Source organism: Typha angustifolia, chromosome 1, assembly GCF_048772165.1.
Source record: "Typha angustifolia cultivar Huaian chromosome 1, ASM4877216v1, whole genome shotgun sequence".
In the NCBI taxonomy this organism is placed as follows: domain Eukaryota; kingdom Viridiplantae; phylum Streptophyta; class Magnoliopsida; order Poales; family Typhaceae; genus Typha; species Typha angustifolia.
In genome coordinates this window covers 338,588-361,031 of record NC_133239.1, presented here as the reverse complement: position 1 = coordinate 361,031, position 22,444 = coordinate 338,588, and the positions used below count along the sequence as shown (strand labels likewise).

General features: G+C 39.9%; 4 protein-coding genes across 4 annotated transcripts; 1 reads left to right on the top strand and 3 right to left on the bottom strand.

The window, feature by feature from the left end:
• Window positions 1-2,136: 2,136 nt before the first annotated feature.
• On the bottom strand, window positions 2,137-7,536 carry LOC140768707 (glycine dehydrogenase (decarboxylating), mitochondrial). The gene is made up of 15 exons (XM_073109124.1): window positions 6,202-7,536; window positions 5,873-6,118; window positions 5,691-5,768; window positions 5,506-5,606; window positions 5,235-5,430; window positions 5,006-5,131; window positions 4,667-4,852; window positions 4,200-4,313; window positions 3,822-3,974; window positions 3,300-3,488; window positions 3,061-3,138; window positions 2,851-2,976; window positions 2,667-2,765; window positions 2,463-2,580; window positions 2,137-2,364 (listed from the first exon to the last, which is right to left on the bottom strand). The coding sequence occupies exons 1-15, from the start codon at window positions 7,387-7,389 to the stop codon at window positions 2,270-2,272; spliced, it is 3,093 nt and encodes a 1,030-aa protein (XP_072965225.1). The 5' UTR covers window positions 7,390-7,536; the 3' UTR covers window positions 2,137-2,269.
• Window positions 7,537-8,856: 1,320 nt separating this feature from the next.
• On the top strand, window positions 8,857-13,685 carry LOC140768790 (CRM-domain containing factor CFM3, chloroplastic/mitochondrial-like). Its single transcript, XM_073109243.1, has 9 exons — window positions 8,857-10,226; window positions 10,805-11,285; window positions 11,385-11,515; window positions 11,801-12,151; window positions 12,281-12,437; window positions 12,540-12,832; window positions 12,936-12,995; window positions 13,097-13,183; window positions 13,340-13,685. The coding sequence occupies exons 1-9, from the start codon at window positions 8,868-8,870 to the stop codon at window positions 13,391-13,393; spliced, it is 2,973 nt and encodes a 990-aa protein (XP_072965344.1). The 5' UTR covers window positions 8,857-8,867; the 3' UTR covers window positions 13,394-13,685.
• Window positions 13,686-13,831: 146 nt separating this feature from the next.
• LOC140768873 (chaperonin CPN60-like 2, mitochondrial) lies at window positions 13,832-18,336 on the bottom strand. Its single transcript, XM_073109361.1, has 17 exons — window positions 18,172-18,336; window positions 17,941-18,078; window positions 17,639-17,798; window positions 17,188-17,363; window positions 16,857-16,952; window positions 16,665-16,769; window positions 16,379-16,465; window positions 16,211-16,300; window positions 15,916-15,996; window positions 15,714-15,782; window positions 15,576-15,653; window positions 15,256-15,351; window positions 15,076-15,175; window positions 14,866-14,969; window positions 14,688-14,793; window positions 14,368-14,446; window positions 13,832-14,289 (listed from the first exon to the last, which is right to left on the bottom strand). Exons 1-17 carry the CDS (start codon window positions 18,205-18,207, stop codon window positions 14,181-14,183), a joined length of 1,710 nt encoding a protein of 569 aa, XP_072965462.1. The 5' UTR covers window positions 18,208-18,336; the 3' UTR covers window positions 13,832-14,180.
• Window positions 18,337-18,617: 281 nt separating this feature from the next.
• On the bottom strand, window positions 18,618-22,210 carry LOC140768954 (probable mitochondrial-processing peptidase subunit beta, mitochondrial). The gene is made up of 9 exons (XM_073109478.1): window positions 21,245-22,210; window positions 20,994-21,158; window positions 20,742-20,879; window positions 20,489-20,640; window positions 20,273-20,381; window positions 19,685-19,783; window positions 19,407-19,472; window positions 19,152-19,259; window positions 18,618-18,937 (listed from the first exon to the last, which is right to left on the bottom strand). Exons 1-9 carry the CDS (start codon window positions 21,818-21,820, stop codon window positions 18,842-18,844), a joined length of 1,509 nt encoding a protein of 502 aa, XP_072965579.1. The 5' UTR covers window positions 21,821-22,210; the 3' UTR covers window positions 18,618-18,841.
• Window positions 22,211-22,444: the final 234 nt, after the last annotated feature.

Genomic DNA, 22,444 nt, shown 5'->3' with positions numbered 1-22,444 from the left:
GACCCTTTTCTTTCTTTTGTGCATGTATAACGTTTAATTATTATTCTATGCTTATGGATACTCTAAGTATATTATAAATATTTATATTCTTGTGTGGGCAAATAAGAAATTTTAGAGTAGTAATAAACAAGATTAATAAATTATTTATAAAGAGGAGAAGAAATAAAAAAATAAATCTCAAAATGATGTTATCCTAACTTGGGAAGATGATTGATTGTGTAGTTGGTGGGGGGTCATACTGTCCTTTTCCCCAAATTAAGTTACTCCATTTACATTAGAATGAAAGAGAAAGAAGTTACCTGAGATGCTGGTGCTACACGTAACATTAATTAGTAGGGGGATTTAAATTCATAAAATATTTAATAAATTAATATTATTTCAACGTGTTTATTTGAATCAAAGTCAGCATTTAGTGGCCCACTTGATGCTTGACACTTTCAATGCCACGTGAGTTTTATTTTTTTTTTCTTCTAGATTTGCTGATAAACTAATCTGCACCCTTACAGCAAAGAAATCTGAAAAGCAAATTAACCTTCTGTTGAAAATACTAAAGAAATCAGCATCAATCCAAATCTAGTAAGTTGATTTTTTTGTGAATTATGGGAATATAAAGAAAATAACAGCATTATTGCCTATGTGTGCATATCCCTTTAGTTTAGTTTGAGAGACATCCTCACTTTAGTTGGTATCCTTGCTTGCTTGCATAAAGAGAAGCAGATAAAGGACTAGGACATCATTTTGTATGATACAATTAAGTTAAACCCGATCCGAAAGTTTTTGGATCGAGTAGGGTTGAGCTTGATCGACGAGAGTCCAATAGCATCCTATGCATTCATTATAGTCAGATGTGATTGTCGAGTGGGTTTTATGATCAGCTCTAAATATAGCCCATAATTAAGGCTCCCCTCCTCCTCATTTAATACTCTCTATATGTATATGTATGTATGTATGTATGTATACGGTGAAACTATATTTTACCATCTCATATCTAAATTGTTCACACCCTTATAATTTCAATTTTATCTGTATCTTTTTATAATTATATCTAAATTAAAATAACTATTTTTATATTTGACTAATTTATAAATTTAATTTAGAGATACTTTAGATATAAAGTTATAGATAATTGAATTAACTATACAATACATTTAAAATAATACCAATCAGATTTCAGATAATAAAATATAACAAATATATTAAACATATGTATGTTTTAATTATATTTTTATTATTTAAAATTTAATTGATATTGTGTTGTAAAGTTTATTTAAGTATTTATAACTTTGTCATTAATAAGTAAGATAAAAAGAGTAGCAATTTCAGTTTACATGTGAGTGAAATAAATTTAGACTGTGACCACATGGAAAAATATATATATAATTTCTCCTACTCATATGATAGAAAGCTTAACTTTCATAGTAGCAATGAGGAGCAGCCCAGTAGTGATCATGGCTCTGCATACCATACTTTTACAGGGGTTAGCAGTCAGCCTCTCTCCACTGCTCAAGACGAGGCAATCCTCCACCTCCCAGTTCAAGGTAAAGTTAATTGATCAAGCCATTATTAATTGTAGGGTTAAATACCTTTCCTCTCGGCCCCTTTGAACTCTATTTTGGATCCCCCACTTGAAAATTTTAACTGAATAAATATGTATTTCAGAAAGTATTTTCCATGGTGGCTTAGTGTTAGATGATTTTTGTTCAAAAATGGAGGAAGGTAAATGTATAGCTAGTGCTTTGCAGGTTTGTTGCTGTGATAAATGCACATGTGTCGAAGGTCGTTCCCCCCGCAGTGCAGGTGCTTAGACAAGAGGCCGTGGTCCTGCGACCCCAATTGTCAAAGTTGCAAGCAGCTCCTGGTGAAGATTTACCCGCCGCTAGTCCAATGCATGGACGTGATTTGGGACTTCTGTGGTGATCCTTGCACTCCGCAAGGATTAGACAACAAGTGAAGCATGAAATTAAGTGTCTGTGTTTGTGCTTGCAGGTAGTGTCTGTGTGTTGCTTCTTAATAATGTCGTCTGTCTGAGATGCTACGTCATGTAATCTACTACTACTATTACTCTGTTAGTTCCATCTATCTGATTTTCTCTGTTTTGGATGACTCGTCTACGCAGAATGCATGTTCTATAGTTAGTAAACAAACATGGATTTTGCTTGAATTATTTGCTAAGAGCAAACAATTTCAGAATTAGCACAGTGGAAATCGATGAAAAATTCTTTTGGGTGGAAAGAAGCACTGGAACATAATATGGAGTTGCAGCAGACCTCTATGCATTAGCAGCTGCAGCTTCTTCAACCATTCGAGACACAGGGAGAAGAGTGCAGATGAGATTGCGATCCCCATACACATTATCCACACGCCCTGAGATTGAAATAAATTCCGAGAGAAATAAGAGGTGTTTTTTTTTTCATTTAATATGGAAATCGATTCAGTTTAGTGAGATGGATATCAGTTGATACCTGTAGTTGGCCAGAATTTGGAACCTCTGAGCCATGCAGCAGGGAATGCAGCATACTCCCTAGAGTATGGCTTTGTCCACGTGTCACTCATTAGAAGTGATGGTGGGTGAGGAGCACCCTGAAAGTTTAACATGCCTTTGGAATAAAACACTGAAATATGTTGAAAGAATCCCTACTAGTATACTGGAACTATATCTAAATTACCTTGAGGACATTATTATGAATGTCTGCTTTGCCGCTCTCAATCTGGGCAATTTCTTCCCTGATGGAGATGAGAGCATCACAGAACCTGTCTAATTCTGCCTGCAAGCAGGAGTGACCCATGTTAGATTTTGACAAGGGTAGAAGCTAAGGCTCAGAAAGAGATTAATCAGTTTCATGGCAATACTTTGCTTTCGCTCTCGGTGGGTTCAATCATAAGTGTGCCTGGCACAGGCCATGACATTGTTGGTGCATGGAATCCATAATCCATGAGACGCTTTGCAACGTCTTCAGGCTCTATACCAGCAGTAGTCTGCAATAAATTGATAAGATGATAAGCGCATTGCAAAGGTATATTAAGAGAATAAATTTGCAGATTTTTGGTCAAAATGAGCACCTTAAACCCTCTTAAGTCGATAATGAACTCATGGGCAACAGTTCCGTTTACTCCACGGAAAAGAACGGGGTAATGATTCTGCAGAACAATAGAAAAAGGTAGCAATAAATCCAGAGATGATTTCTTTATCTTGAGATGGCTATGGCTGAAATGCTAAGAAGAGGATATATCCTTGCTGATGAACTTGGCTATAAGTGAAATCATAGGTAAAACATCCATCTAAAACAGCAGAGTAATACCTCTAGACGTTTTGCCATGTAATTTGCATTCAGGATAGCAATCTTCGAAGCGTCAGTCAGTCCCTTGGAACCCATCATGGCTATGTATGTGTATGAGATTGGCAAAATAAGCGCAGATCCCCAAGGAGCTGCAGAAATAGTACCGAGCGGCTGGGCTTTCTCAGGGGGAGGTACCCCACCAGTAGACACCTAAGCGTGAGAAATTAGTCAGTCCAAGCCTGGATGTTGCATATGCTAGCAATATTTTCTGAATGCTATCTTGCTGACAGAATCATCACTGAACTTTAAACCACAATCATATTAATTTTCTCTTATATAGAGAGATCAAGTAATAGACAACATGAAATGAAAGGACAACAGGACTGAAACTCTGAAAATTCATGTTGCTATTTACTTTGCACTTCTATCAGAGAGATCTGTCACATAGTTTTAAAAAAGAGGAGCTGAAGAAATTAGGGAAAAAGGGGCCTTTAAAAGTGATCTGTATAAGCATCTAATGTTAATTAATTGAAGGCATCTTACAACTGGATGTGATGGTAAAAATGGTGCCAAGTGCTTCTTAACACCAATAGGACCCATGCCAGGGCCACCTCCGCCATGTGGGATGCAGAATGTCTTGTGGAGATTAAGATGGCAAACATCTGCTCCAATATAGCCAGGGCTGGTTAACCCCACCTGCAAATAAGATGATATTCTTGTTAACATGTCGAAAATATAACTAAAAGATTGCAGAAAACAAGGCAGGATTCTGGGAGATTGTTTTATGTGATAAGCTCTGATCTAGATACATCATAAATACTTCTATAGGCATCTCATCCAAACCCATAAGTAATGCACAAATTACAGAATGAGAACAACAATAACAACCGGTACTTTATACTCTCATCCTGAAGGACTGACCTGTGCATTCATGTTGGCTCCATCCATGTAGACTTGCCCACCATTGTCATGAATAATCTTGCATATTTCATCAATGCCTTCTTCATAAACTCCATGGGTTGAAGGGTAGGTAACCTGACAAAGCAATTGTTAATATATATTATAATGTTCACATAGTTGGGCCATTCATCTGTTTTCGAGCTACAACAGCATAAATGGACTTGCTAATAGTATTAAAAAATAACCATCATTTGGGCCTTATGTGTAATGTTTAATCAAGGTTCTAGGAACGAGGTATGCAATGATTGCTGAATGGTAACATAATGTACATGCTTTGCCAACCAATCGCTGAAAATAAAGCATAGGCAAATGTCCATTCTTAAAGGCCAGCAGCAGAATAGCATAGATAAATTGGTCTCCAAGGATAAAATTTTTCTTCTGAAAAAAATAAAAATAAGCATACAATTCACAAGGTGCAATAGCTATACCATAAGAGCAGATAAGTTGTCCTTATTTGCTTCAGCAGCTTTCCTTAACTCCTCGATGTTAATGTTCCCCTTTGAATCAGTTCCTACAGAAACTATCTTCATTCCGCACATAGCAGCACTTGCAGGATTTGTCCCATGAGCAGAGACCGGTATGATGCAGACATTGCGGTGGCTGTCTCCTCTTGACTACAATAGGTTGTCAAATATACAGGTGAGTATCTCAAATATGACAATAAGCTGTATCAGAATCTTCAAAAAAAAAAAAAAAAAAAAAAAAAAAAAAAAAACAACAACAACAACAACAACAGCAGCAGCAGCAACTTAACTAAGATTACCTACCAAATGGTAAGCACGAATGACCATGAGGCCAGCATATTCTCCAGCAGCACCAGCATTTGGTTGCAAGGAGAAAGAATCAAATCCTGTGATTGTGCACAAGAGCTCACCCAAGTTGTCGAACATTTCCTTTGAGAAAAGGCACAAAATAGAGCCTGTTGGAATTCTTGTATCTACAAGCTCCAAATATATCTTAACATGAAAGTGTTAAGGCATCCACCAATTCCCTTACCTGATAGCCTTGAGCCTGTTCAACAGGGGCAAATGGGTGAATGTTTGCAAAACTGGGCCAAGTTACAGGCATCATCTCCACTGTAGCATTGAGTTTCATTGTGCAAGACCCCAGGGGAATCATACTGTGACACAATGAGAGATCCTTGGCTTGCAATTTATGGAGGTACCGGAGCAGCTCATGCTCTGTGTGGTACCTGGAAAGTTGAAAACACCTGTCTAAGTACTACACTATAAGATGCTAAATAACATGGAAACGTGAAGGCTCATACGAGTTAAAGATTTGGTGTGTCAAATATGGGCTCTCTCTTGCAAGACCACTAGGGATTGTGCTTTGCACATCTGAAGCAATAGATTCAGCTGTGAAGTTCACCTGAAAATTTTCAAATATCCACCTAACATTAAATTTACCTCACAATTAAAGCTAAAACCAGATACAGAGTATCACAATACTTACAGGCTTACCACCAGCAAACACCTTGAACAAGTTGTCAACATCCTCCAGCGTAGTAGTCTCATCAAAGGCCACAGTAATCTGAAAAGAACGCAATCGAGCAATTGATGCATGTATACATCAACTCAAGAAGCAACCTTTGCAACAAAGAGGGAATGACAATAAATAAATAAATATACACATACTGTATTTGAGTCAACAATCCTCAGATTCATTTCGTGCTTATAGGCCTCCTCTGCCATAGCCTTTGCATCAGAGCAAGTAACTTTCACAGTATCAAAAAAAGGAAGATCTTGGACTGTCACTGTCCCAAGCTTCTTCAAACCATGCGCAAAAACACCGGCGAGACCATGCACCCGCTCAGCGATTACCTTGAGGCCTTCCGGCCCGTGATACACAGCATACATCGCCGCCATATTCGCTAACAAAGCCTAAAGATCCAATTTTTATTCCCCTTGCGAGAATAAGTATCTACAAGTATATTCAGTGAGGCAATTCAGCAAACACTCCATACCTGTGCGGTACAAATGTTACTAGTGGCTTTGTCCCTCCTAATGTGCTGCTCTCTGGTCTGCATCGCCATTCTTAATGCCTGCTTCCCGGTAGAATCCACACTGACCCCAATTATCCTCCCCGGCATCATTCGCTTGTACTCCTGTGACGTTGCAAGGAACGCGGCGTGCGGTCCACCGTACCCCATCGGCACCCCAAACCGCTGTGCGGAGCCGACGACAATGTCAGCCCCGAGCTCACCCGGAGGCTTCAACACCGTCAAGGCCAACAGATCCGACGCCATCACCACCTTAACGCCATGTGCGTGGGCATTCTTGACGAATTCGCCGTAGTCGAGCACCTCTCCTTCGGTGCCCGGATACTGGACCAGAACACCGCAGACATCACCGGACTTGTAGTCTATATCTTTGAGGTCGGAAACGACGACCTTGAGATCGAATCCATCGGCGCGAGTCTTGCAGATATCGATGGTTTGGGGATGGCAATTGGAAGCGATCAAAAAGGTCTTTTTTTTAGACTTCTGGATGTTGTTGCACATCGCCATGGCCTCGGCGGCGGCGGTGCCCTCGTCGAGAAGCGAAGCATTCGACATGGGCAAAGCAGTGAGATCCGATATCATGGTCTGGAAATTAAGGAGGGACTCGAGACGGCCTTGAGCGATCTCGGCTTGGTAAGGTGTGTACTGCGTATACCAACCTGGGTTTTCCATAATATTGCGGAGGATTACGGCGGGGACGTGGGTGTTGTAGTAGCCCATGCCGATGAAGGACTTGAAGACTTTGTTCATGGAGGCGAGGCGTTGCATGTGTTCCACCATTTGGGATTCAGTGAGGCCCGCATCGAACACCTTGGAGAAGGACATGGAAGGGAGGCGGATGGATTTGGGGACGGTGGCATCTATGAGGGAGTCGAGGGAGGAGAAGCCGCAGGCGCCGGCCATGGTGGTTTGGTCAGAAGGGGAGGCGGAGTTGTGGCGTCGTGGGAAGGTGTCCGATGGGAGGAGGGTGGACGTGGAGATGGAGCGATACTGACCGACGCCATTGCCATTGGAGGGGAAGGATTCGTGGGGGTGGATGGAGAAGAGAGCGGTGAGAAGGCGAGGCGAGTTGTGGAATGGGTGGGATTGCTTCGATTGGTATATGAGACGGCGAAGGATTGCCCGAGACGCGAGGCGGCGAGCTCGCTCCATTGATGTTCGCGTAATTGCCTCAGTGAACTGAGGAGGCGAAGGAGGAGGAGGAGGAGAAACCAGGGGGAGAGAGATCTTGCTTCCTCTCTGCCTCTCCTGCTACTCCTTGTCACACTGGCTATTATTCTTCTTTGGCGATGTCTGAGGTATTATAAATTTGGATACTATATTCGTATAATAAATGTTCATATAAGACCCCCACATTTACGCTATTTTCTTGGTTTACACCCTGCATATTGCCTATTCACGAATCAACCCCCATTGTGAACGGCACTAAAAAGAGAAAAATCCCATTTGTTTAACCAGATTAGTATTTAACTTAATCCAGGGATCTCTATGTAAAATTTCGTTATTCTTCGCATATACTCAATAAAATACTGAGCGAGGTTTCAGTGGGTAGTGTAATACACTAATACGACAAAGATTCAGATCTAGGAAAGAAAGTGATCGGATCCTCTGCAGCACGGACTGCAGAAAGCTTTCCTAACTGGCTGCTCAATAGATTGATAACCAATCATACGCTGGCAAGTAGACAAATATAGAAGATCCATGCATGCAGGGTTTGCAGAGAAGTTTCTCGCGTAAGGAGTAGGTGAGTTGGTGAGTTGGTGGTGGGTGAGATGGAGGAGCCAATGGGGGAAGAAGAAGACAGTTGAATCTGACGTGGAGGAGATGTGGGGTACTCGTAAGAGACAGAGACAGGATAACGTATGCCAGTGTCATGCACACAGAACTATACAACGTAGATTAATAAATAAATAAATAGAAACAAAATAACGTGATCTGAAACGAGAGGCGCAGCGGTGGAGGAAGAGGATGGAGTTTGGATGGACGAGGAGCGGAAGATTTCTGGGCCACTCACGTCCGAGCCATTCGGGCTCCAGCCCATCTACAGATTTGGCCAAGCTTGAGTGCTTGACCAAGCTCGATATGAGACGTTGGATTCCTAGTATCAACGGCTGGGCGAAGTCGAGAGAGGCTGTAGCCGCGAGCGCCTGGGGCTGGGGGGCTGTTGGGGTTGGACTAAATGCTGACAGGAGTGATGCGCGGAGGACACGTGGCTGATTTGGACCTGGGTATCTGAACGATGGGACACGGGCTCGATGGTGTCATCGGATGTGCACCAACCCAATCGTATTAATTACGTACATCCAATATGAGCGATCGATTAAACCAGCTCTCATAAAGTCATGAGTCAAGGTAGCATAGTCCCTGGTAGGTTCAGTTCACCAACTGCATCAAATTGGATTCTAGTTTGGGCCAATCTAACCATTGAGCAAGTATCCAGCCCACTCACTTATTTGTTGGCCCAAATTAGGTATATATATATATATAATATATATATCCCGATATAAATTTATCTTAGTATGGGCTAAAATCTTCACCATAGCCCGAGTATCTAAGCCCAAGAATTAGGCCCATAAAAATCCCGCTGTATATTTTCTTCTCCTACACTTCGCTCAAAATCTCCATCTCAAATGGCGATCTCTTCCTCCCTCCCATGGAACCCTCCTCCTCCTCTCTCCCCTTCTCCTTCCTTCTATCGTCTCGTTTCCCTTGACCCGAGGAAGACTCGTATTCTCACCTCTCGCTACAATTCTCGCAGACTCGAAGCCTATCTCCCTTCTGGCACTCTCCAATCCCCTAACGAAGACTATCCGCAAACCCAATCGCGACCAACTACTTCTGAGATCGAGAAGGCGGTGAAGAAGAAGAAGAAGAAGCTTCGACCCAGCTTCTACGACCAAACCCTCGAGAGATGGTCCGTGAAGAACCCTTCTCAGAGGTCGAGATTTCCATGGCAGGAGAAGGAATCGGGAGAGAACGAGGGTGACGAGGAGGATTGCTCTCCTACAGGTACATTTACAGAACCCATGTTAGGAAATGAAGTGGTTTTGGCTTCTGGGATTAAATTTAGTGATGGCCAAGGTCCGGAAGAACATAATAAGAGTAGACTGGGTTTAATAGTAGAGAAGCTAAATGAGTATGCCGACAATGACAACACTGATCACCATGGTAACACTGAGGCTGTCGGCAAATCTTTGGGTTTTCCTTTGCCGAGTCGCTTGGCATGTGCTCCTTGGGTACATGGAGCTAAATTTAGACAAACCCATCTGGATTCCGAGGATGAGTTTGAGAGAGAGGATGAGGAACTTGGAGCTGGTGTGATGAATGAAAAAGCAACTGGTTCTTTTGAACAAAATGACTCCCAGTGGATGTTGGATGGTTATGTGGCTAATTCTGAGGATAAAGACACTCATTTTCCTGTAGGTAATACTCCTGTATCGTCTCTTACCGTCAGGCAGAAGCCACCAATTACTAAACCCTTAGTTGTTCCTTCGGGAGATGAAGTAATTAATCCTATTAAACATCACCAGGATCCTGTAGTGACAAATCAGAAGCGATTGCTAGGTCAAGATTCGGATGCAGGGAGTCAGAGTGGTGTTAGTGTGATAGTTGAGAAGCTTAGAAATTCAATGGATGAAGATTTTAGTAAATTAGTTAATGGACATAGTTCTGACCCTGCCCAGGATATTGAAAAGTTAATGGGTTCAGTTTCATTCCCATGGGAGCAGGAGAGTGGTTCTCATGATGGAGACCGGTTATATAGGAAGAGTAACACTGAGCTGGCAGAGAGGACTATCCCGGAGCTTGAGTTGCGAAGGCTTAGAGATGCTGCATTGAGGATGAAAGAGAGGATGAAGGTGGGGCCAGCTGGAGTTACTGAGGAGGTTGTAGAAAGCATCCACAAGAAGTGGAAGGAAGAGGAGGTGGTTAAATTGAGGTTTGAAGGTCCACCAACTCTAAACATGAAGAAGACGCATGAGATCTTAGAGGTCAGTTTTGCTAGCACTTCTTGGTTTTTCATCTTCTTCAAAGTAGCAATTGTTAATGTATGACATATATTTTTGTGGATTGATTATCTTGAGATTTTAAATGAGTTTTATAAAGTATACTTCGAATTTGGCTTATTTATGGTGAGAAACTGCTAAGGTTTTGTCTTTGATGTACCTGAAGAGTGTCTCATAATTGTCATTGTTTCTTACTTATTTATTTTGAATTCTTGATTTGCTAGTCCTTCTTGGACTGTTATCCTCTCACACATTCTGCTTTTGAAACCATAGACTATCAGTCACATTTTGAATTTAAATAGAGTAATGGATAACTTCTGAGCTAACAGATATGCAGCCTATTTCTTTTATTGAATTCTCCCAGAGAAATGCATATTGCTTATTTTATTGAGAATTTATTGGAGTAATTTTGTAGCTTATTACTGAAAATTTCAGTTTCTAGCATTGGCCTTACTTTTTGTAAAAACTAATAGTTGCTTTTATTGTCATTTAATCTGTGTACTACTTATCTCAAGCTCCATGGATGATATTCAATTAATGATATCATCTCATATGTTAATCAGAGTAAAACAGGAGGTCTTGTCATTTGGAGATCGGGAAGATCACTTGTATTATACAGAGGAATGAACTACGAGCTTCGCTGTGTGCAGTCATATTCTAAACTAACTTCCTTCAGCTCTAATAACCAGTCTGTTCTTCCAACAAATGGTTATACAGAAATTGATGTTGGGAGTGAAATGAAGGAATCTTCAAAGGTTTCAGAAGTGTCTGATGCCAATTCTGCTACAAGTTTTCTAAATCCATCTGAGGAACACATGGATACATCTGAGATTGACAGTTTGCTAGATCAGTTGGGGCCACGATTTAAAGATTGGTCTGGCCGCAGCCCCCTTCCTGTTGATGCTGATTTGCTTCCTGGTGTAGTTTCTGGCTATAAACCACCTTTCAGACTTCTTCCTTACAAGACTAAAACTGCTCTGAGAAACAAGGAAATGACATATTTGCGTAGACTTGCCAGAGGAATGCCTCCTCATTTTGCTCTAGGTATCGAAATATACTTGTTTTGCTGAACCAGAAAACTGTCTACTGTGATTGAATGCCCCATTTTGTTGAGACATAACAAATTGTTTCTGGATGTTGTAGGAAGAAACAGGCAACACGAAGGTTTAGCTACTGCGATTGTGAAGTTATGGGAGAAAAGTGCTATTGCAAAGATAGCAATCAAGCGTGGAGTACAAAATACATGTAATGACAGAATGGCAGAAGAAATTAAGGTGGTCACTTGGCACTTTTCTATCTTTGGAGTTTAAATGTAGTTTGCCCTTATATAGGATAAAAGTGTGTCCAGTAATTTCAGAGTATTTTGGTTTATGGCTTAAATTATTTGTGTAACCCATGCACAACGACTAGCCAAAATAGTGTGATTATGCATAATGTGCATATTTCTATGTTTGTATTAGTTTGTTGGACTTGCACCCCTTCCCTTACTCTATGCAGTATCAATCCTCATTGTACAAGTCATTCGCAGTATCAATCCTGATTGTACAAGTCATTTGCAGAAATTGACAGGGGGAATACTTCTTTCTAGGAACAAGGAATATATTGTACTCTACAGAGGAAATGACTTCCTGACTCCCTCAATAAGGGAGGTGCTGATAGAGAAAGAACAACTAGCAGTTGTTAAACAAGATGAGGAGGAAGCAGCTCGATTAAAAGCATCAGCATCAATTGTTTCAAACTCCAAAGCTTCAAAGGGCCCATTGGTTGCTGGTACTCTTGCAGAAACTGTAGAAGCAAAAGCTCGCTGGGGAAACCCACTAAGCAGCAAGGAGAGGGAAAAGATGAAGAAAGATTTAGCAGTAGCAAAGCATACGTCTCTAGTAAGATACTTGGAGAGAAAGCTATATTTTGTAAGTTATTGAATCCCATAACTATTTAAGTAAATAGCAGTCATGAATTTTAGTGATTTGTGAAATAAGTAGGACCTTTGAAACACAGTAATAACTTTAATTCCTATGAATTCATCATTCTGTTATCAGGTAAAAGCTAAAGTTGCAAAAGCGGAAAAAGCTTTGGCCAAAGTGCAGGAGTTCCTTACCCCGGCAGAGCTCCCAACTGACTTGGAAACTGTCACTGATGAGGAACGGTTCTTATTTCGCAAAATGGGTCTTAAAATGAATTCATTTTTATTTGTTGGTAAGGCTAAATGTATTTTTGTTGTTTCTTCAAGATGCTCGATGTATTTATATGTATCTCAAAATTTATTTTCCATTTCTGTATTAAATATTCCCTGTGCAGGAAGAAGAGGGGTTTTTGATGGGACTGTGCAAAATATGCATTTACATTGGAAGCACAGAGAACTAGTCAAAGTTCTTGTGAAAGGAAAAAGTTTTCCTCAAGTAAAGCAGATTGCGATCTCTCTCGAGGCTGAGAGCGGGGGTGTTTTAATTTCACTTGATAAAACTACAAAAGGCTATGCAATTGTCATCTACCGGGGAAAGAACTACCAGAGGCCTCAAATTTTGAGGCCCAAGAATCTGTTGACTAGGAGACAGGCATTAGCTCGCTCTATAGAGCTCCAGAGACGTGAGGTGAGATGATAGTATCTAATGACTTTGATAATAGCCATTCCCTTTTAAGTAACTTTTTTATTCTTAATACTTACGATTCGTTTTTGTTGAATGGAACTGACAGGCATTGAATCATCATATTTCAAATCTGCGAGAGAGAATTCAGATGCTAAAATCACATCTAGTATGAGCTTTATTGTCTATATTCAGAATACAGTTGTGCAATTTCTGTAGTATTAATTACTTAATGGAGAATATTTTTCATTTGTGTTCACCAAACTGCAGGATCAGATGAAACACGATAAGGAAATGGAGGATAAAGACTTAATTTTGCAAGTTAATGATGCTTTACTGTCTGATGACAATATTGAGGTAAAAAAATTGAAATTCTATGTGAGCAGTGTAATGGTACAACTTGATTTTCTACAGTATCTTGCGGTTTCAGAATGCCATTCTGTAACGGGTTAGCAGTCAAAAAAATTTGGAAACCATGAATTTTCATCATCTGATTGATATTGTTTTCTCCAGGATGAAGGTGAAGAGGCCTATCTGGAAACATATGGAAGTGGCAATGAGGAGTAGCATTGGATGCAGACGGTTCTATTTGTCACAGAAAGCTCAGATTCAAATAAATGTGAATCCCCTTCTCAAAGACAGTCAAAATGTAGGCAAGGCATTCTCGTCAAAAGGAAGAGCAACAAAAAAAATTTCACAATGGCAGAGTAGGAGATATTATCTTATTCTTATGTAAATTAATTTTGTCGTCATGAGCATTTCTGGGCTACTTTATTCCTCTTTTATGTACATCAGCTTCTCTTCTGGACGATCACTGATATATGGATCGTTGTAAGGTGCCTATACATGTTCTAATTCCTTCTCCCTGTATCTTCAAATCTAATTCTAATACATCTGTCCTTCATTCTTTGTACAGATAGCAACATGTGTGAACTACTACAAACTCAATTTGCAACTATTTGCCTGTCCATTTGTCAACTGCTTCAACTTTTGAGCCTATATATAAATTCAGATCCTATACTCAAGAAATCCATTTCACCAAAAGCAAAATGCTGAATGCTCAAAGGTGCAGAATTATCACCTTGCATTAGTCACAAGGGATCGTACAACACTTCTAGTAACAACAATTATGCCGCATCAAAGGATTCACAATCAAATGGAGTATGTCTGCCCTTAACTTACGCTCTCCAGTTCAGAGAGCAAAAGTCTACAACTCATCCTGATGGATCGAAAAAAAAACAAAAGAAAAACCTCCCATATGAAAACCAACTAGCGTCTTCCATATGGCCTAGTGATGCAGTTGTCTTAACCCCAACTCTATATTGTTTCTGTATCGCATTTGAAGCATATGCCTCTAGTAATCCATATCATCCATTTGTGGCATGCGTCTCATTGATGGGCTCCTTTTTGATTCAGCGAGCTCAACAACTACTGCTTCAGTGGTAGTCATCAGTAAAGAGACACTGGAATCCAACACTATGTTCTGTTAGATACTTTTGAGAGGATCATTACAAAAATCAAGTGGAATATAAAGGTATTACCTGGCAGCATCTGCTAGGGCAGTTCTGATGACTTTCAAGGGATCGACAATGCCAGCCTTTACCATGTCAACATACTCACCTGTATAAGTAGACATAGTTCAAGTCTCAGAGGAGACTCTCGAGGAACAATAGTGTCAAACAATACTTTTTTTTAGAGAGATGTGTGAACTTAATGGTGTTCTAGCTAAACTGATGCCTGAGATTTGAACCCAGGAAGCACAATCCCACTGGCCGTTTCAAACAATAGATTGTATAGGAAAAAAAGTTTAAGATCAAAGCACAGCTAGAAAACAAAGAACTCTTGGTGCAGATGTACAAACCTCTAGCTGCATCATAGCCAAAATTGCAATCCTCTTGTTCAAGTAGTTTGCCAATAATTATTGCTCCCTCAGCACCAGCATTTGAAGCAATAGTTAGTGCAGGTGCCTGCATAAAACAAACTATTATCAGATTAAGTTGTTTTCTTATAGGAAGTGGAGAAAGCTGTACAGGCAAGACCTTCAGAGCATTTTTAATAATCTGAACTCCTATTTTCTCGTCATTATTAGAAGTTTGAATTCTATCCAACTCCCTAGTGGCATATAACAGGGCGACTCCTCCACCTATTATTTGAACCAAACAAACAAAATTAAGAGGATCAAGTAGGAGTAACAAGAAAAAATTACTCAAGAAAAGTGGATAATGACTACTCAAGGAGAAAGTGCTTACCTGGCAAAATCCCCTCCTCTATAGCTGCTCTTGCAGCATTTAGAGCATCAGTAACCCTGTCTTTCTTCTCACCAACTTCAGCCTCACTAGCTCCACCAATCTGCAGATAGTATGATAGAAGTGGTGTAATTAAGGAAGCGAAGCAAAAAAACTACCAACATGGGAACTGGGCAAACAAACCTTAAGCACAGCAACACCTCCAGAGAGCTTTGACAACCTTTCTTGTGCCTTCTCCTTGTCAAACATGGCAGTACTTCCCTCTATTGATTTTCTAAGCTGTAGAAGGTTCAAAATTCAATTTTAAGCAAAAGACTTAGATCTGAACTGAAATTAAAAATATTTTCTTTGAGGATATTGCAGTGTCAGCTCTGCTATCTTGCAGTATTGGCAAATACAGATGAAGAAATAATAAATTCTGATTGTCGATGGTCATGATGATAATGAGGTGCGTATTGTGAAAAATAAACAATGCCTTAAACAACAAAGATAACCCTCAATACCTGCTCGCACCACTCTTCTATCAGCTTTTTATCACCACCACCATGTAGAACAATAGTATCATCAAGAGAAACAGTTACCTGTGAGAATAGAAGTCAGTTCCTATAAAAAAGCTCCAATGATGGAGAAGGGCTACAAACCTTTTTAGCTGTACCAAGCATTTCTATTTGGACTTTGTCGAGTTTCAACCCACGATCTTCACTGATAACCTGTCAATTAGAAGAGCTAAATATCAGCTCAGATTTTGGAACATTTATTAGATTATTATAGGACTGATCATCGAGGATCACTAAGAACTTTTCAATTTTTATGCATCAATCAGATTCAATGACTGCACCCCACCTCGCCTCCTGTAAGTACAGCCAAATCCTCCAAATTTGCCCTTCTGTTTTCACCAAAACCTGGGGCTTTGATGGCACATACCTACAATCAGGTTAGATCTAGCTTAGAAGTTCCATAAGAGAGCCTCATAAGAGTAGCACATTCTAGATATAGCTTAAAGTAGAAATATGAATCCCAAAGTTGCAAGGGAAATCACATGGCTTGTTTTTTATTAATATTGCAACCCAAACATATAAAATGAAACAATTGAGATATGTAATAATCCACAAATATAGAAAAAGAATACAACAAGTACCTTGAGCCCAGCACGATGCTTGTTCAGTACAAGCATTGCTAGAGCATCACCTTCAACATCCTCCGCGACAATCAGAAGAGATCTATTTTTCTGCTTATAAAGCCATTAACAAGAGTAACTTTAGGGCAATAAGGAGCATTCAATGATTCAATATTTAACAACTGTTACCTTTAGGGCAAGCTCCAATATCTGGAAGAGGGAATTCATGTCCGAGATCTTCTTATCATGAATAAGGATCAGTGGATTGTGTAATTCCTGAAGATGTACATTTGCAAGCAGCATAGGGAGTTAAAAGGAAGGATTTTCAGTACAATTTGTGTTCCATAAACCCCATGAAACATCATAAATGATAAATCCAAAATTTTCGTCCACTACACCACTTTTAGGCCTTATACGCATGATTGGAATATAATAAAAGCTGACAAGTTTTACCAACTACATCCAGAAGACTTACACATTTTTGGGTCTTCACATCTGTAATAAAGTAGGGAGATATATAACCCCTTGCTAATTTCATTCCTTCTACAACATCAAGTTCATTATGCAATGTATTTCCATCCTGCAAATTTGTAGAACAACTGTAATAAATTTAGTTTATTACAGATGGATGAGTGTGCAGAACAAATTAATCTTGATAAGCACTCACCGCAACAGTGATGACACCATCTTTCCCAACCTTTTCCATAGCTCTTGCTATCAATTCCCCAATTTCTCTTTCGCCGTTGGCAGAAATGGTCGCAACCTGGTTTAAAAAATGAGACAATAATAGGAAACAGTACATCAAGATGAAAATATGACGTGAGCATAAAATGAATGCACAAGGAATTCTAAGTTCACAATCAGGCAAGCAAATGCAGTACTAACCAGTACGGAAGAACTTATGAATGATAATGCTACCAATCCAATCATTTGTAGAAGTGAAAAGAAATTTATATGACAGTAAGACATCTAGAAATACTTCTAGCAACTTTCCCAACCTGTGTTATTTCTTCTGGTGTATTAATCATCCAGGCTTTGCTCTTCAAGTGAGACATCACAGCATCTACAGCCCTACTTATACCATGGCGCAAGCCCATAACGTTAACCCCTGCTGCCACAGACTTACACCCTTCAGTGAATATTGCCTGTGTTAGAACAGTAGCACAGGTCGTACCTGTTGTCCGACAAGAGCAAAATCATTATACTGGTGCGTAATTTGGTACAGAAATAATGTCACGCAATTTTTGGGTCTTCCTTATACTAAACTATTTAATCGTTCATCAATTTAACCTTCCTTTAACCTTCTTTATTATGAAGGATATACTATCATATGCAAATAAATTCCAAGTAATAATGGATTACTCATGAGAAATGAAAATAAATATACAATTGCTTTAGATAGAGGAAAAGGAAATTGTAAATTTGAGATGATAAAAAGAAATGCAATACCATCTCCAGCAGCGGAGTTAGTAGCATTAGCTACTTGCTTTACAAGATTTGCACCAACATTTTTACTACTCTCCTTGAACTCAATGCTTTTCGCAACTGTAACGCCATCTTTCGTGACTCTTGGCTCTCCGCGACTTCTCTCAATAATCACAGTGCGCCCCTGTCAAACGAACAAGTCAACAATGGCGAATTAAGAAGCAGAGGTAAATATGTGACTCGCTCTCGTTCTCTCCATCCAAACATAGTCATACTTCCTTGCAAATAAAGAGTGAATTGTAACTCAAGCAAGAGATCACACGTACTTTGGGCCCCATGGTAAACTTAACAGCGTCGGCGAGCTCATTAACTCCCTGGAGCATCGCGGCTCGAGCTCCCACTCCAAAATTGATTTCCTTCGCCGCATAATTCCTTCTCCACAACGCCGCACCACCTCGTAAAACCTTTCCAATACTCGCATTTGCTCCACGGGATCAATAACTAAGAAATTTGTCAAGAAGAATTAGAACCAAGTTGGAGCAAGGGCTACTCTTTACCTGATTCCTGGCGGAGGAGTTTCTGATCAAGAACATGGAAAAAAAAGATCGATCGAATGAGAAGCCTAGAAGTTCCTACGACGAAAAGAGATCAAGGGGTTGCAGATCTGAGAGTGTTCTCGGATCACCTCGCTATGGACGAAGGTTTAAGGGAGGTTTTGGTGTGCTATCGAAATGGATTTGGGATTTATTAGAGGGGGGAAGGCTTGAATTAATCCGCGTCGTCGAAAGCGTTCTGTAAGATTCGGAAAATGGTTGATGAGATGCCTATTTCTTTATTATTCGACACCAGAATGCCCTGGATTCTAATTACGAACCTTTCTGGATCAATATTACGAAAACAGCTTAAAAATAATCATCTTGATAGAAATCACCACAGTGGTGTACAAAAATGTAGATATGATTCGTGCAAATGGATATATAATTTGAAAAGAAAGAAAAAAAAGAAGAAGAAGTAAATCTAGCGGCTTGAAATAAAGATGAACAAAATGTCACAAGATTAAAATGATTACATCAGAATCATTTGAAAAAGAAAAGGAAGTCACTGTGATATTAAAATTATGGCATTACGCCTCGCATGAATGCTACAATTACAACGAACATAATAATCTTATGCTCGTAGAGCAGTATGCAAGCTTCAGAATTTAGTTTTCACTTTCCGATCAAATCTTCATGTGTTTTGAGTTTTTCCAGCAGATGTTTGCAAACGGAACCAATTATGCTCGGGCAAGTGGTGAAGAGGCCCTACAGCAGCAATAGCAATATCCTGGAATTACCAACAAATAAAGTGCATTAAGAATAAAATCTGATACGTTACAACTGATAGAGATTCTTCAGCTAAATATGCAAGTTGGAAGATATCTTTTTAATCTTTTCTCAAGGAAGAAGAGATGCAGATCAAGTTCATCAACTTTAATCAAGACATGATATCTGCTATCTTTTTTTTGTTTCGAATCGAAATGGAAAAGGAGTTGTTTTACCTTATCAATTATGAAGGCTTTAGCAGTCTCTCTTACTGTACAAGCATCAACGGCATCTATACGAGCAAAGAGCTCTAGAAATGGCATGGCACGGCTGTAGGTCAGCATCTGCACTCAAAAGTATTGTGGATAAGTTCAGTTAGGCAAATCAATGACTTGGGACTGAACTACTTACTACCTAACATAATTGCATTGCATAGGAAGTGATGTGCCACTGACACTCTCAATTACAAGAACAGGTCCTCTAAATCTTACCTGACGGCCATTATTTTCAGCTACAGCAGTAGATCCATCAATGTGAAGCAGAAGAGCAGATTTTAACTGCAGTCGCAAACATCGATGGCATCATTATGCAACATTGTAGAATTTTACACTACTATACAAATGTCCAGAAAGACTTTGGAAATATACATGTAAATACATATTATCTTCGGGAAAATTAGAGAAGTGAATCGAAGGTCCAGAAAGAAGTGATTTCTTAACCATCCAAATCTGCAAATGACTGTATTGCCAAGAGAACAATATGAAGCTACCTGATTCCGAGCCCGAACTACTTCTTCTTCTGAAACTTGGTGTGCTAGCCTCTTAAACTCTTCCATTATTGCATGTGATAAATCGTGCAATCGATCAGGCTGAAATTAGTGAAGTCAATAAGTAATACCAACATGAAAAACAAAATATGATCCTTCAACCAACCACAAATTAATTCCACACGTTGTCTTGATGGACTCTGTTCTAGTTGTAAATGCAGTTCATCATTCCTCACAATCTCTCACTAGATCAATGCAAGAAAAAGTTATTCACTATTGATGCAGCATCATTATACCAAACCACAGTATGAAGAAAAGCCACAATATTTTTTTATCCTTAATTTTCTATCAATGGCACTTGACACTTTCAACACAGAATGTCAGGATATTAAGGCACTTTCATCTTAACAAGAATATATGTGCCAAATTAGCATGGGTTATTGACAAAAGTAACAGTATTTTACCAACTATGCAATACAACATTCAAAATTATGCGGTCATCAAGGACCATCAGCCAACTAAAAGAAGCTGTCAGATAGTAGGTATGGTTAGCTAAAAGCCTAATTAAGCTGTAGAATAAAGAGAACTTACCAAAGCAGTGGAATAGATTCCAAATAACCCTGTATCACGATAATTAGTGTTGAAGGCCATCATACTCTCAGCTAGGTTATTAGTGCTGATTCGACGAGCCAGCTCAGACCTTGTTTTTTTGTAAACAGCATGGAGTAATATTAGTATAATAATGCAAGAACAATCATAAAGAAGAATGATTTATTGAAAAGTTAGGAAGAAATGAACTTGTCTCACCCTGAACAAGTGCCCACACCAATATTTTTGTTCCAAGAACCTAACAAACTCTGCACTACCATTAGAGGAATAGAATTAGGGTCAACCCATGATGCTCCTTGGAAAGCGATTGCCAAATGAACAAGAGGCATGCTCTCATTTTCCACTCGAACCTACAGGAATTGGTGTCTGTCAACAACTTCCTGAAAACTTATATGATTAATAAAAAGTTAATACAAGAGAAAAACAAAAGGACATCAAAGTCGAGGAAGACCTCAGAGCCAGTGAAGGTAGCTGGGTTTGCATCAACTAGCTGATCAGCAGTAGTTGGATCAGTAGAAAATCTTGTGAACAATCTGGCAACCATCTCAACAACTTCCTCATGTTTAACTGCACCTGCAGCTGAAACAACCTGCCACAAGTAGACTAGTTAAATGAATCTGAAGGGACAACAAGATCTAACAACCCAATTTATATCTGATCATTTTGAAAACATTTAAACATAAGGATTGATTTCTTAAAGTACCACTCTGGGGCCTGTGTAATGGCTAGAAATATATTCTTGCAAATCGACCCTAGAGATTGCCCGGATGTTCTCCTCAGGACCTAAAATTGTGTCTCCCAGAGGATGCTCATGGAAAGCAGCCAAATGCAAGTAATCGAATATCACCTCCTCCATCTGTCCTTGTACCTATCTAGCCCATAAGGCGTAAATAGATTATAGCACCTCCTCTAGCAAGAAAGCTATATAAATAAAAACATAAAACTACATCTCACCTCCTCCATCTCACGGAGGATGACACCACGTTCCCTTCTAATGGCATTCTCAGGAAACCGCGAGTTCTGCAAAATGTCAGCAAGTATATCAATGGCAATTGGTACATCCTTGGATTGGACATCAGCGAAGAAGGTTGTCTGCTCCCTGGAGGTGTATGCGTTGAGACGGGCACCCATGTTCTCAATCTCCTCTTCGAGGGATTGAGCAGTGCGGTGGCGGGTGCCTTTAAAGATCATGTGCTCAAGGAAATGAGCTGTGCCATTGGTGCCGGGAGCCTCAAACCGGCTACCTGCATCAATCCAGACACCAACGGAAGCCATTCTTGTGGCGGATGGAAATGCCTGGGTGACTACACGGATGCCACTAGGGAGGGTGGTGACACGAGTCTCAGGAAAACGGAGGAACGGGGAGTGGTCGACAAGTCTGAGTTCAGGGGAGCTGTATCGGAGGAAGCGGGGGTCAGGAGTGAGAACTTCTGAGGGCTTTGGATTGGCTGAGACTGATAAATATCGGGCTCCGGCAGCCCATGAGAAGATTGTGATTTTCCTCCTCAAACGAGCTAATGAGATTGCCATGAAGAGAGTTTCTGTTTGATTCTAAATAACTAAAAAATTCTCCTACACTGGGGCAACATATAATTTAACGAAAAGGTTACGAACAATCTATTTCTAGGAAAGCTATGAAGGTTTCACTCAAACATTTCTACAAACGCGTTGTGCACACCGATGAAGAGACGACCAGCATGAAGAACCTCAGTTAATAAAACAAGTTCTCGGATCGATAATTTTCTTCAGGAGAGAAGAAAGAGTAAAAATTGAGTGCCGATGACCTTGAGATCTCCTCCTCTGCCGCTCTAGCACGGTGTTTGAACCTATCGAGCGTCTTTTTTATCCTTTTATTTTTTTTTTCTTTATTTGTTCTTTTCTTGTGTCAAAAGACTCGAAAACGGCGGCACCTCATCTAGATGCTCCGTTAGGGTAATACGGAATAAAACATAGGAACAGCTGAGCCGCGCGAAGATTCGTGCGTTCGAGATCACCTTAAGATTCGGGATAGCCAAGGTGTACCTGCCATTTTTAGATAATTATTATTTTAGAGGAGGAGTAAAAATTTAATGGCATTCCAGTTAGTATTCCATTTAAACATTGCCGAAATTTAAATCTGTGTGTACACTCATTTATGTCCCCGCATAAACCTCT